Below are 13815 nucleotides of genomic sequence, written 5' to 3' on the forward strand. Positions count from 1 at the left end.
TCACAGAACAAAAACAACTTTCACTTCTGTGTTTTCTTAGCGCAGTTACATGCCTAGCTCCTTTTTGTTAACATGTCTGACCAAATAATTAACACTATCAGGTACTGTTCCCTCACTGCAAATGTCCATTGACTGTATAGTAGGGCGAAATAAAAAAAATAATGGAAGAAATACAGTTGCAATCTAATTTCCTAGGCATTCTTAGAACCCCTATTTTTAGAAGCTCATACTGCTATTATATATTCTCCTTGTAAGTTAAAGTTCTCTCTTAGGAATCTCTTTAGTCATGAGTAAAACATCTTACAAAGAAAACATTTAATAAAGGCTGTTAACATTTTACTAACCAAAAGTCGTGTGCTTCTCTTCCCACAAAAGCCAAACAAAAAACAATGAGTGTTACTAATGTTTTCTATTTATTCATTAATAAAAAGTGCATAGTACAAGCCCTTTATCCCAATCCAAGTACTCAGTAAAAGATTACAATAAACCCTGGATGGCACAGACATGATTTGTTTGGCATGATTTAAAACACTTAAAATCAGCAATTAACATTTAGTATACCACATGACCACTTTTGCTTTTAACAAAGTAATCATTAGACATGGTAACAAATACATAGGATTTTTTATTTAGAAAATGTTAAGCCTAAACCTACTATTGCAACAACAAAAATTTAACCTACTAACTGTAAACTCTTCATTTCTCCTTCAAGTTGCTGTTTTGTATCAAACTGAGCTGATCAAATTTTAGCACATATTCAGAGTGACAAACTTTCATTGAGAGTGATGGACTTCCAAGAATTCTTTGAAAATGTCAGGTATCAGTAATTCCATACATACGATCATATTACATACCACAAAGACACTGAAAGAAACCATGGAATGGCTGTTGTTTAAAATATGACTTGCTGACCATGGGCTAGTGTTTGGAGAGATAAGTGATAAACTTTTACTACACATAGTTCCAAAGTTAACTTTTCTGTATGGAAAGCAAAAAAAAAAAATCTTGCATAATGAACATTAAATGACTCTAAAACAAAATAAATTTTTAACGGCATTTGAGGAGTGTTTTAAAGTCAAAATGGATTAAAACGTGACACTTCATGTTTTCTCCAGATTTATTTTTAAATGATTATAGTTAACAGTTCAGGTGAATGTTAGTAAGTCAAATAATGCGTAAGTGTACTCAATACACGGCAATACGTAGAAGCTTTAAAAATTAAATAGGATAATATAAATTACTAGTTAGGTTAACAGAAACACTTTATGTGCAGTAGTACACGGTCTTTGTCAGGAATGCATATACTTTACAAGAAAAAAACCAAGACTAAATATCTCATTAAGAACTTTTGTTACTAATTAAACAAATGGTCCATATAGAAAATATTCTAGATGTCATGTTAATTAAATGTATGTGACAGAAACGAAATACAAATAAGAATCCAGATTTCCAGGTCTCTAGCTAACACTACACATTCTGGTTCATGTCATGGCTACTTCTTCAACAAAGTCAATTAATTCTCAGTTATTTGTGAGTCACAGATTCACTAAAACATCATTATCTCTGCTAGAGATGGGCTTTCCAGCTGCTTAGAGAACAGACTGTTAAGATATATGTGCAAGCCTTCAAAGTTCAGGGACCAGGGCAGAAAAAGGAATGCTTACAGGAATTTTGTTCCATCTTATGCCAGTCCTGCCCTTTCTGCTTTAAATATTAAACAGCTATAGAAATGAGATGGCATCCAGTAGGCCACAGCAAGAGGAAAAATCTTAACTCTATGATGTTCATTAATCTAAAATTTGACTTACCTGTGTTATGCTACACTTCAATTAACACAACTTAAGAGTTGGTTATATTGTTTCAAGAAATTGAGCACAAAGCCAAGATGCATAGGAGGAATGCAAGCAGTTAATATTGAATTACATAATGAAATGAACTCCTTTCCAATGATGATGGCTTAGAATGTAATTATAATAAAGGGGGGGAAATAACTCTACAAGCATTACACAATTTTATCAGAGACTATTAAATAGTACAATGACATAGAGAAGTTTATTCAATTCATACAAATTTCTGAGATCTATACAGTGAAAGGCTTGACTGATCTATGGGGAAACTCATTACACATTGATAGCAAACTATCTTCTAGCTCCCATAAATTATCTGCAATCACTTGCTAGGAAAAAAATCCATAACCATATAGGTTATATAGACTTTTTAAATGACATTTGTATTCATTTTCTTTATAACTGAGCAAAGCAACCTTTTACTTTTTTATACATTTCAAAATTTTACTTATACCGATGCTACTTCCCATCCCAATTCACCCCATTACCAAACAAGAATGATATAAAGGGTGAGAAAAAGATCCTTGATTTCTTCTCATTTTCCTTGGAGTAAACCAAGAATTTGTTAAATATTTTTTAAGTCAGAAAGATAACAAAAGACTCAGATTTTTTTCTTCAAAGAACAAAAATAGTATTCAATGACAATAACCAAAGAGCCCCCCCCCCAAAACTTCTTTACGATAGTTTCATTTAATAGGGAAGTGTTACAACAGAAAAGAAGCCTTCTGAGAAACACCCATTTTAAAAATAAATTATAAATTATTATTGTATAGATTATGTCTGGCAAAGGCAGAAAGAATTAATATTTTCCTCCTTTCATGAACCTTGAAAGGCTTGTGTACAGTGGATCGCAAATGTCATATAATGGACTGCAAATCAGCCACCATATGTACATCATGTTTATTTAAGCTTTTAATATTAGACTGAAATTTTTATGGGAGTGAAAATCTTAGTAAACAAATATTGCTTCTCCTTTACTAGTCACATAAGTCAGTTGTATTTTTAGCTATTAACTTATAAAATATTCCAAAGGCTGCCATAGTCCCAAGAACTAGAGAAAACTGCCCCTCACAAATAAACTACCAAGGTCAATACAAATACAGTGTGTGGTTATTAATTTTCTTTCATACAGTCTCAAACAAGCTCAAATAACTTTATAAATACCTTGGGGGGAGCAATTTTAAAAACTATCAAAATGAAAATATTTAAATGCAGAGATCTCAAATTTCCTTCAATCAGGCCAGAAATCATCACAAAAATTATGATCATAGTTACAAACAGAATGAATGGAATGTTTAAATTTAGGATAACCAAAAAAACCCCAAGTAAATTTTTAAAATATAATCATTTACTCAAATAAACTGTAAATAGGAATGGCGATAACACAGAAAGCAATAAAAAGCTCACAAGTGAATTTCTAGAAGCTCATGAAAACAATACCATCCCATATTGCAGATGCAAAAGTAAAAACAGTTCTAATGGGGTTAAGAGTACTCTGGTCATCTTCGTTCATTTGGTCGTGCAAGGTGTTAATTTTCTCTTCCCATATCACAAAGTTAGTCCACAGGAGGGGCTGGTGGATCTTGTCCCTAGCATTGAAAAGAGATCATGAAATGACTTCTTAAATCCCACCGCAACCAATCTAATACATATGGTAAACACTTAGTAGCAATGCCATTCCCTCAGTCCTCGCCACGATCCCAAACTACATACTTATTTGGCCTTTTCATGTGCTTTTTCACAAGGGAACACTAAATTAACACTGTGATTCTCTAATATCCTCTTTCCCTCCCCTTCCCCACCCAAAAAAATGAATTTCTAAACTTGCCAACACTTACATTGTGAGGACTGGTTGGTTTTCCAGTTAGACTGGATCCTCTTAGATTAGGAGGTCTTAGTAGAAACAAAATCACTGCAATAACCATCCAGGCCATCAAGATCATAGTAATACTGGTGCCATTATCACCAGAAGGTCCTGGTACTAAAGACAAACAAAATTTGTATTTTTAACAAAAGTTGAGGCAATGAATATAATATTGTTAGATAAATATAAAACTAATAAACAATGTTTAAATGTCAACTTCAGGGCCTCTGTGGTGGCCCAGGGGTTAAGTCCCAGCACTATCACCCTGACGACCTGAGTTCAATCCCCAGTAGCAAAGTTAACCCACATATGGTGCAGCAGACATCTCCTGTCTTGCCTGCTGCTCCCCTCAGCAATGTATTTCAGTCAGTCTGCCTATTCTGTTCCCCACTCTGTCTCTGGTGAATCCTCTTACCCCCTGCACCTCTGGCCTATACCCCACTTCTTCTACACATACAAAATAAAAGTCGACTCCAACAACTGTATTAATATTAAAATTTGTATTAATCATTTTAAGAAGTGTAATTGTACAGTATTACATGTTCAAGTGCTCAGAGGAGTGACCAGGCTTGTTCTATATTGATCTAGGGAGCAAAAGTGAGAGGCTATCCCAATGAAGTAGAATTTCAACTAGATCTGCTGAAACACTGCATTTAAATTTTAGTACCACTTGAAGTAATGAGTTCCATATTCAATGAAATCATCTTAAATATATGCAATACACCATGGCAGGCACAATGGGTACTGTGATAGTGTGATACAATAAGAAAAATATTTTAGGTTTTCATCTCAGATTACTGGCACAGTTCACCTAAACCATTGGAATTTCCTGAGTGATAGGGGTGAGAGGAACATTTGTTGTATTCATAAGAAACCCCATTCAACCATTGCAGAGTTTATACTATCAAGGGGACTCTTGGTGTACCTCTAGACAGCTTCAGGATGGGGGTCTAGTGGCCAGCCATTTGATTAGAGGGTTGGTAATTTCAGCTCCACTTCTCAACTTCCAAGGAGGGAAGAGGGGCTCGAGATGCAACTAATCACCAAAGGCCAATGATTTCATCATTTATGCCATTGGAACAGGACCTCCATAAAAACCTGAAATAATGGGGTTCAAGAGAGCTTTCTGGCGAGTGAACACACAGAGGTGTTGCAAGGGTGGCCCACCTAGGGTAAAACAGGAAAACGCTGTACTCCTCTGGCCCCTATCTATGCAAATCTTTTTTTTGGCTGCTCCTGGCTTACATCCTTTACAATAAAATGGTAGTAATAGCTAAACAGTTTTCTTGAGGTCTGTGATTCATTATAGCAAATTACTGAACCTGAGGAGGGGATTAATATATACTTTATAACAAACAGCATAAATTCACAGGAGAAACTTTACAATATATAGAAAAGTAACTGTATCACCCAGAGAAAACAATTGTTTAAGTCATCTAAATAAAATAAAATTTAAACAAGGCTCTCAGAAAGGATTTCCACTGAATGTTAAAGAATGGGCTAAGAGGTACTGGCGAGTCTGACTAAATAAATATTTAAGCTCTAAAGGTTGTGTTTACATTTAGATTAAGGAAGTGAAATTTTACTCACAGAAATCAGTCTATCTGGTCTACAGGTGGGACTGGCTGAAAGGTCACTAATACTTGTTTTCCCATAAAGAAGTTCAGTAAGATTTTCAACTGGTAGAACAGGTTTAGCTTTACCCACTGGGGCAAAAATTTAAGCTGCTTATCAAAGGCATAGTGTAGATTAATGAATCTAATGAAAAAGCAACAAAAATTTGTAATGCGGGAGCTACTACTCCTCTTCCCAACAACCTAACGCAACATCTGCACATTATCATTACCTTCTTGTCCAGAAATGTATCACCCTGTTGTACCATGGACTATGATTTGACAAAATTTCTTTTTTTTTTTTTTAAAGATTTTATTTATTTTTATGTAGCAGAACTGGGGTACAGGCCAGAGGTGCGGGGTGGGGGGTGGATGAGAGGATTCACCAGAGACAGAGTGGGGGACAGAACAGGCGGATCTACTGAAATACATTGCTGAGAGGAGCAACAGACAAAGAGGAGAGGTCTGCTGCACTATGTGGGTCACCTCCCTGGCCAGGATCCAACTCATGCTGCAGTGGCTGCAGATAGCTTCATAGAGCTGTGACTTAACCCCTTGTGCCACCGGAGAGGCCCTTGACAAAATTTTTGCTTGGGGCTAAGTACTAGTTCTCTGAGTTGCTATATTTACAGAATTTGATAGGACACCCATTTCACAGTGATCATCATAATTAACAATGACAAATTCCTTTATAATGATATCTTTTTTTTAAAAGATTTATTTATTTATTTATTTATACAAGCACTGGGTACAGTCAGAAGCGCAGGAGGGTGAGAGAATTCACCAGAGCAGGGAGCAGAACAGACAGACTGATGAAATACACTGCTAAGGGGAGAAGTGGGCAGCAGGAGAGTTATGCATGCCATGTGGGACCCTCACCCAGTGGCTGGGGATCAAACTGGTGCTGCAGAGGCTACAGGCAGCTTCGCAAGCCAGCGCTCAACCACTGCGCCACCGGGGAGGCCCTATAATGATATCTTAATGTGTTTTTGTTGTAGTTTCTTATAAACAATAAAGTGTAGCAAAGCTCTGGAAATGTTAAGTATAAGCAACTACCTTATTAATAAACACAATTGGGCAATATATTAACAGTCTTAAAATGTGCATAAGAAGGATATTTGTTCAAGTGTTGTTGATAATAAAAAGTATCAGCAACCTAAGAATCCAACAAAAGAGAATCACTTAAATACTACTGCACCCCCATATTTAGTATTTTTTAGATTTATATATACTAATATATTTATAATAGTGAAAACACAAAGTGAACCCATTTTTGTAAGTGTATGTGAAATCTAATTGTGCCAGGCTTCACCATTCTATGAATGTCATTTTTACAGTCAAATTACTAAGGCACAAGACTGGTTTGGCTTTGCTGTTAGGTACTAGTTAACCTTAAAAGTATACTTCAAGTTACTTCTGTCCTGAAAAAAGTGATCTCAGGTAACAGCCACAAAGTCTGTTGGTCCCATTCATCCATTTTCCTGTCTGTTCTGATCCTCGTTTTACTGTCGCCATTACCCACAAAGCCAAAGCAAGATACCTTGCCACTGCCCAGGCCCTCTTGAGAATGCTCATGTCAGAGTCAAAGGAATGACGCTTTGAGCACCCAAAGTTTCCAAACCTTAGGGAAGAATGGCTTCCTCACTCAGAAGTTCTTAAAGCTGACAAGGGATGCAAACTGAAAATATTAGGTAAAGAGGGATGGGTTTGATGTCACAGTTAAACCAGCCAAAATTGCTCCATTACACGTATATTTGGCAAGAAAAAGGTGTGGAAGGGTGTACACACCAAGGTATCAAAGTGTTTAGCTCTTATTATTCTGGAAGTTTGTCCTTTTCTTTTTTTCTGTTTTTAACATTTTCTTCAATGATCAGGGCATGTTTTTTCAGACAGGGAAAAATATTTTCTCAAGTTAAATATTTAAAGTAGGAAAACTATTACTTAGAGCACTTCCTTAAATAACAGTAAGAATAATTTCTGACAAATATTCAGTCACCTGGCCTCTAATGGTAAAACACTTGTTACTTACATTCCTGAAGACATTCTGTGTCTGTGCAGTAAGACTGGGACTGCCTTAACTACAATAAATGAGAAGAAAGGAGAGTTAACAATCACACTGAACCAAAAATGAGCAGTATTTATTAAAAAGATCATGGTTTTTTTTTTTTTAAAGATTTATTTATCCATGCTTACAAGAACTGGGGTAAAGGCCAGAGGTGTGGGGGGTGAGAGGATTCACCAGAGACAGAGGTGAGCAGTATTTATTAAAAAGATCATGTTTTGTTTTTTTAAAAGATTTATTTATCCACGCTTACAAGAACTGGGGTAAAGGCCAGAGGTGTGGGGGGTGAGAGGATTCACCAGAGACAGAGGTGAGCAGTATTTATTAAAAAGATCATGTTTTGTTTTTTTTAAAGATTTATTTATCCACGCTTACAAGAACTGGGGTAAAGACCAGAGGTGTAGGGGGGGGGTGAGAGGATTCATCAGAGACAAAGTGTGGAACAGAACAGGCAGATCCACTGAAATACACTGTTGAGGGGAGCAGCGGGTGAGCCAGGAGAGGTCTGCTGTGCCACGTGGGTAGCTCCCTGGCCAGGGATGGAACCCGAGCAGCAGCGGCTGCGGATAGCCCTACAAGTTGCATCTCAACCCCTTGAGCCACCAGGGAGGTCCCATGTTTTGTTTTTAAATGAATGCTATTTTTTTTTAAGATTTATTCATTTATGCACACAAGAACTGGGGTACAGGCCAGAGGTGTGGGGAGTGAGAGGATTCACCAGAGACAGACTGGGGAACAGAACAGGCAGATTGACTGAAATGCACTGCTGAGGGGAGCAGCGGGTGAGTCAGGAGAGGTCTGCTGCGCCATGTGGGTCACCTCCCTGGCTGGGGATTGAACTTGTGCTGCAGAGGTTGCAGACAGCTTCATAGGTTGTGTCTTAACCCCTTGGATACCAGGGAGGCCCTTAAATGAATGCTATTATAGTACATATCACTCCTTCAAAATCGCACAGAATCAGTGCAAACTGGTCCAACAACTATGGAAAGCTGTGTGGCGATTCCTCAACCTACTAAACACAGAGCTTCCATATGATCCAGCAATTCCACTCCTAGGTATTTACCCAAAGGACACAGAAACATCCATTCCAAAGAGCACCTGCACCCCTATGTTTATAGCAGCACTGTTTACAATAGCTAAGCTTTGGAATCAACCCAAATGCCCAAAAAGAGATGACTGGATCAAGAAGATGTGGTACATATACACAACGGAATATTACTCAGCAATCAAAAAAGATAAACACATGCAATTTGCAGCAAAATGGATGGAGCTGGAAGGCTTCATGCTCAGCGAAATAAGCCAGAAAGAAAAAGAAAAATACCGGATGGTCTCACTCATAGCAGGAATCTAGAAAACCTAAATAAGGGACCAGGAAAAAGAATAATTATAAGAAAGAAAAAATCAAAATCAACAAACAACTATGAACCAGAGACACACTATGGGGGAAAAGGGAAAGGAGGGTTTGGGGTCAAAATAAGGGGGTTGCAATTGTATGGGGAATACAAAAATAAAATTAAAAAAATAATAATAAAAGACTGCATGTAAAAACATATAAACAAAAAAAATTCTGACAGAATCACAGAATACATTGAGGGATTGTGGTCTGGTTTGGGTTTTTTCCTATACAAAATAATTTTCAAATATGCTGTGATCAAGGAATTTTTAAAAATCACCTATGACAGAAACTCCTGCTGTCATACATTACAAAACTTCCCAAAGAAAAAGTGCCAAACGCAGAAGAAAGCTACTAGGAAAAGGGTAAACTCTATTAATGAGATATTTTTTCACACTGAAAATTAGAAGCAGATAGAACAAAGCAGGACTATGTGTAGAAAATGCACCTTTGAATGGGAGAAACATATATGTATATTTTTTCCTTACATATGTATAAACAGCTGTATAAATAAACTATAAAAATACCACAGGGTTGTGAGTGGGACGGAGAAATAGATTCTGACAGAGAAGGAGTTTTCGATGTCTATCTTTAGAACTATGATTATTAATTTTAAAAAGAAAATTAAAAACAGAAAACCTGAGTAAACATACAATGTTTATAAATAATTTTTATATATATTTTTTAAGATTTATTTATTTTTATATAAGAGCTGGATACAGGCCAGAGGCATGGGAGGGTGAGAAGATTCACCAGAGACAGAGTGGGGAGCAGAACAGGCAGATGACCGAAATACAGTGCTGAGGGGAGCAGCAGGTGTGAGAGGAGAGGTCTGCCACGCCATGTGTGAATCTCCCTGGTCAGCCGGGAATCGAACCCATGCTGCAGAGGCTGCAGACAGCTTCACAGCGCTGCGCTCAACCCGCTGTGCCACCAGGGAGACCTTCATATAGCTTAATATAGAAATGATTACATAGTAAACAGAATAGGGAGAATGCAACTTTTCAATTCAGCCTCATTACTTGATAATGATACCCTCGTCCCATTAAAGCAGTAATGGATAACTTGCAATTGTTTTGGGAAGCAACTACAGAGAAGTTTTGTTTAACTGTTTAAGCATGAACTCTGCAGAAAAGACAGGCTTCAACTTAAAAGTCTAGTTCTGCAATTTTCTACAGTCAAGACCTTGTGCAAGTTCTGTAACACTTCTAAGCTTCAGTTTCTTCTGGTAAATTGGGGATAATATCACCTACATCTGAGTACTACTGAAGATTAAAACTGAGAAGGTGGGCCTCCCCTGTGGCGCAGTGGGTGGAGCGCAGTGCTGTGAAGCTGTCTGCAGCCTTTGCAGTGGGGGTTTGATTCTTGGCCAGACAGGGAGATACCCACATGGCATGGCAGACCTCTCCTCTCGCACCCGCTGCTCCCCTCAGAAGTGTTTTCGGTCCTTCTGCCTGTTCTGCTCCCCACTCTGTCTTTGGTGAATTCTCTCACCCTCCTACGCCTCTAGTACACCCCAGTTCTTGTATAAATTAAAAAAAAAAAAAAACTTAAAAAAAAAAGTAAATTTCTGGGCTTCCCTAGTGGTGCAAGGGGTTAAGTCTCAGCGCTGTGAAACTATTAGCAGCCATTGCAGCACAAGTTACATCCCCAGCCAGAGAGATGACCTACTTGGCACAGCAGGCCTCTCCTGCCTATGCTGCTCCCCTCAGCAGTGTATTCCAATCAGTCCACCTGTCTGCTCCCCACTCTGTCTCAGGAATTCTCTCACCCCCACCCCACACCTCTGGCCTATACATTGTACGCATAAAATAAATCAATCTTTAAAAAAAGTAAAATTTTAATATCATAACACTGTTTAAAAATGAGGCTGACTTTGATTTGTTATGAACTGAATGTTTAGGTAGGTCTCCTCAAAATTCATGTGTTGAAATCTTTATCATTGATACAATGGTATTAAGAGGTATGGGTATGTGTGTGCAGGGTCTTTCAGAGGCAACTGGAGGATTCCTTGAGTATGGAGCCCTCATGAATGGAATTAGTACTTGAACGAAAGTCCTCAGAATGCTTTCTTCCTTTTCTTTGCCGTGTTAAGGATACACAAGAAAATGGTCATCTGTAACCCAGAAGTCAGCTCTTTAGAAGTCAGAACTCAACCATGCTGGCACCTTGATCTTTGACTTTAAGTCTTTGGCAGGGTAAGAAATAAATTATCTGTTTATAAGTTACCCAGTCTTACTTTGTTTTAGCAGCCTAAACTAAAACATCTGTTAATATGAAAAGATGTTTGCAGTGAAAGCCATAATCATCAAAACTGCATGGTATTGGAACAAGAACAGACACATAGACCAATGGAATCAAACAGAAAATCCGGAAATAAACCCACAGATTTATGGTCAACTAATCTTTGACAAAGGAGCAAAGACTATGCATTGGAGCAAAGTAAGTTTGTTCAATAAATGGTGCTGGGAAAACTGGGTCGCTACATGCAAAAGAATGAAGCTTGACTACTACCTAACACCATGCACAAAAACCAACTCAAAATGTATTAAAGAACTAGACATAAGACCTGAAACCATAAAATACATAGAAGGAAATATAGGCGAAACACTACATGATATGCACATCAAAGACATCTTTACAGACACATCACCCAAAGCAGTGATAGTGAAGGCAAAGATAAACAGCTGGGACTACATCAAATTAAAGAGCTTCTGCACAGCAAAAGAGACAATAACAAAAACAAAGAGAAACCCCACTGACTGGGAGGACATTTTTGCACCCAACACTAATGATAAAGGACTGATCACAAAAATCTGCAAAGAGCTGATGAGACTCAACAACAACAAAGAAAATACTCCAGTCAAAAAATGGGCAGAAGAGCTGAAAAGAAACTTCTCTGAAGAGGAAATGCAAATGGCCAACAGGCATATGAAAAAATGTTCAACATCACTTAGTACTGCTTAAATGTTGTGCTATGAGGCTATGTAGTAGTTATTTCATTTTCTCAATAAAACACAACTTCAGGGCCTCCCTAGTGGCGCAGGCAGTTGAACACAGCACTGTGAATCTGTCCGCAGCCTCTGCAGTGCCGGTTCGATCCCCAGTGGCCTCGGAGCAACCCACATGGCGAGCAGACCTCTCCTGCCGCGCCCGCTGCTACCCTCAGCAGGGTATTTCATCAGTCTGCCTGTTCTGTTCCTTGCTCTGTCTCTGGTGAATCCTCTCACCCTCCCATGCATCTGGCCTGTACCCCGGTTCTTGTATAAATAAATCTTAAAAAACAAAAAACAAAACATAATTTCAATTCTTAATTGGTAAAATCAATTGTACCACTAATCACAGGACTATCTAGTCTTTCAGTGTCTATATGACATTGATTAAAAAAAGTATCAAGATTTAAAGAAGTCTACTAAACTTTTATTGATAAAACCCAAAAATTAATCATATGATTAGAAAGGCTTTGCAACAACATAGACAAAGCTAAATATTATTATTAAATTAGGGAAAATATACATGCATAGCATACATATATACACACCATCATATCATATATTTATCATATATTTGTTAAAAAGCCTGGGAAGATGCACAACCAAATTCATCCATGGAAGTAGGGAATTAGCTAGATGTGAAAGAGGGAGAAGTTTTGTTTTAATTTTAAAGTATTGAGGCTTTTTATTTTTTTTTAAGATTTATTTATTTATGCATACAAGAGCTGGGGCACAAGTCAGAAATGTGGGAGGGTGAGAGGATCCACCAGAGACAGAGCGGGGAACAGAACAGGCAGATTGACTGAAATACACTGCGGAGGGGAGCGGCGGGGGAAACAGGAGAGGTCCTCCTTGCCAGCCAGGGATTGAACTCGTGCTGCAGAGGCTGCGGATTGCTTCATAGTCTGGTGCTTACCTCCTTGCACCACCAGGGAGGCCCCAGGCTTTTTAATATATATAATCATATGTTTACGTCAATAATTGTCTTAAAATAATTTAAAAAAAAAAAGATTTATTTTTTATTTATTTATACAAGCACTGGGTACAGTCAGAAGCGCGGGAGGGTGAGAGAATCCACCAGAGCCAGAGTGGGGAGCAGAGCAAACAGAAGGACTGAAGTACACTGCTGAGGGGATCAGCGGGCGGCAGGAGAGGTCTGCACGCCATATGGGACCCTCCTCCAGTGGCCGTGGAGCAGCCGAGAATTGAACCGGTGCTGCAGAGGCCGCAGGCAGCTTCGCAACCCAGCGCTCAACCGCTGCACCACCAGGGAGGTCCTTAAAATAATTTTAAAAAGAGGCAAAGATATTAGCAGTAGATAAAGATCAATAGGTTTTAACATAAATTGTTTAAGCACAGCAGAGTCACAATTTACAAGGCCTCTGGAATCAGATTCAAGAAAAAAATCTCATCAAGAAATCTCCCCAATTAGGGCCTCCCCGGTGGCGAAGCGGTTGAGCGCTGGGTTGTGAAGCTGCCCGCGGCCTCTGCGGCGCCGGTTCGATCCCCGGCTGCTCCCTGGCCACCGGAGGAGGGTCCCACACGGCGCGCAGACTTCTCCTGCCACCCGCTGCTCCCCTCAGGAGTGTACTTCAGTCCTTCTGCCTGCTCTGCTCCCCACTCCGGCTCTGGTGAATTCTCTCACCCTCCCGCGCTTCTGACTGTACCCAGTGCATGTATAAACAAAACAAACAAACAAACAAATAAAAACATGCCTCTATTTAAAAAAAAAAAAAGAATCTTCCCGATTACATGCTTAGGGTACAATACTTTAGTAAGCTAACAAACTTAAATAAATTAAAGATGTAGAAGTTTTCATTTACACTGTTTAGAATAGAGCCTAAATAAAGAGCTCACCAACCTCTCCACCAAAGGATTATCTGCATTCCAAATCTTAGGTTACAACAGAGAACAAGCAAAACACAAAGCATAATCCAAGTTCACATTTCTAAATCCACCTGTTCTCTCTTTTGTCATTAATAGAAGAAAGTACATATTAAGACATGGTCAGTCAAGAACAGGAGGAAACAAAGGTGGGAAGGG

General features: G+C 38.5%; 1 protein-coding gene across 3 annotated transcripts in view; it reads right to left on the reverse strand.

Annotated features, from left to right (window-relative positions):
• Positions 1-355: 355 nt before the first annotated feature.
• SMIM14 (small integral membrane protein 14) overlaps positions 356-13815 on the reverse strand; it is a 64468-nt gene continuing 51008 nt past the window's right edge. For all 3 annotated transcript variants that reach the window (XM_037530496.2, XM_037530497.2, XM_037530495.2), the window contains 3 exons: positions 7354-7402; positions 3686-3828; positions 356-3436 (listed from right to left, as the gene is read on the reverse strand). In XM_037530496.2, coding sequence (XP_037386393.1) covers positions 3404-3436; positions 3686-3828; positions 7354-7402 — 225 coding nt within the window. In that variant the 3' untranslated portion in view covers positions 356-3403. The remainder of the gene's footprint in view (positions 3437-3685; positions 3829-7353; positions 7403-13815) is intronic.

The sequence above is a fragment of the Talpa occidentalis genome, unplaced genomic scaffold (assembly GCF_014898055.3).
Source record: "Talpa occidentalis isolate TD23 unplaced genomic scaffold, MPIMG_talOcc4v2.1 talOcc4.6, whole genome shotgun sequence".
NCBI classification, from domain to species: domain Eukaryota; kingdom Metazoa; phylum Chordata; class Mammalia; order Eulipotyphla; family Talpidae; genus Talpa; species Talpa occidentalis.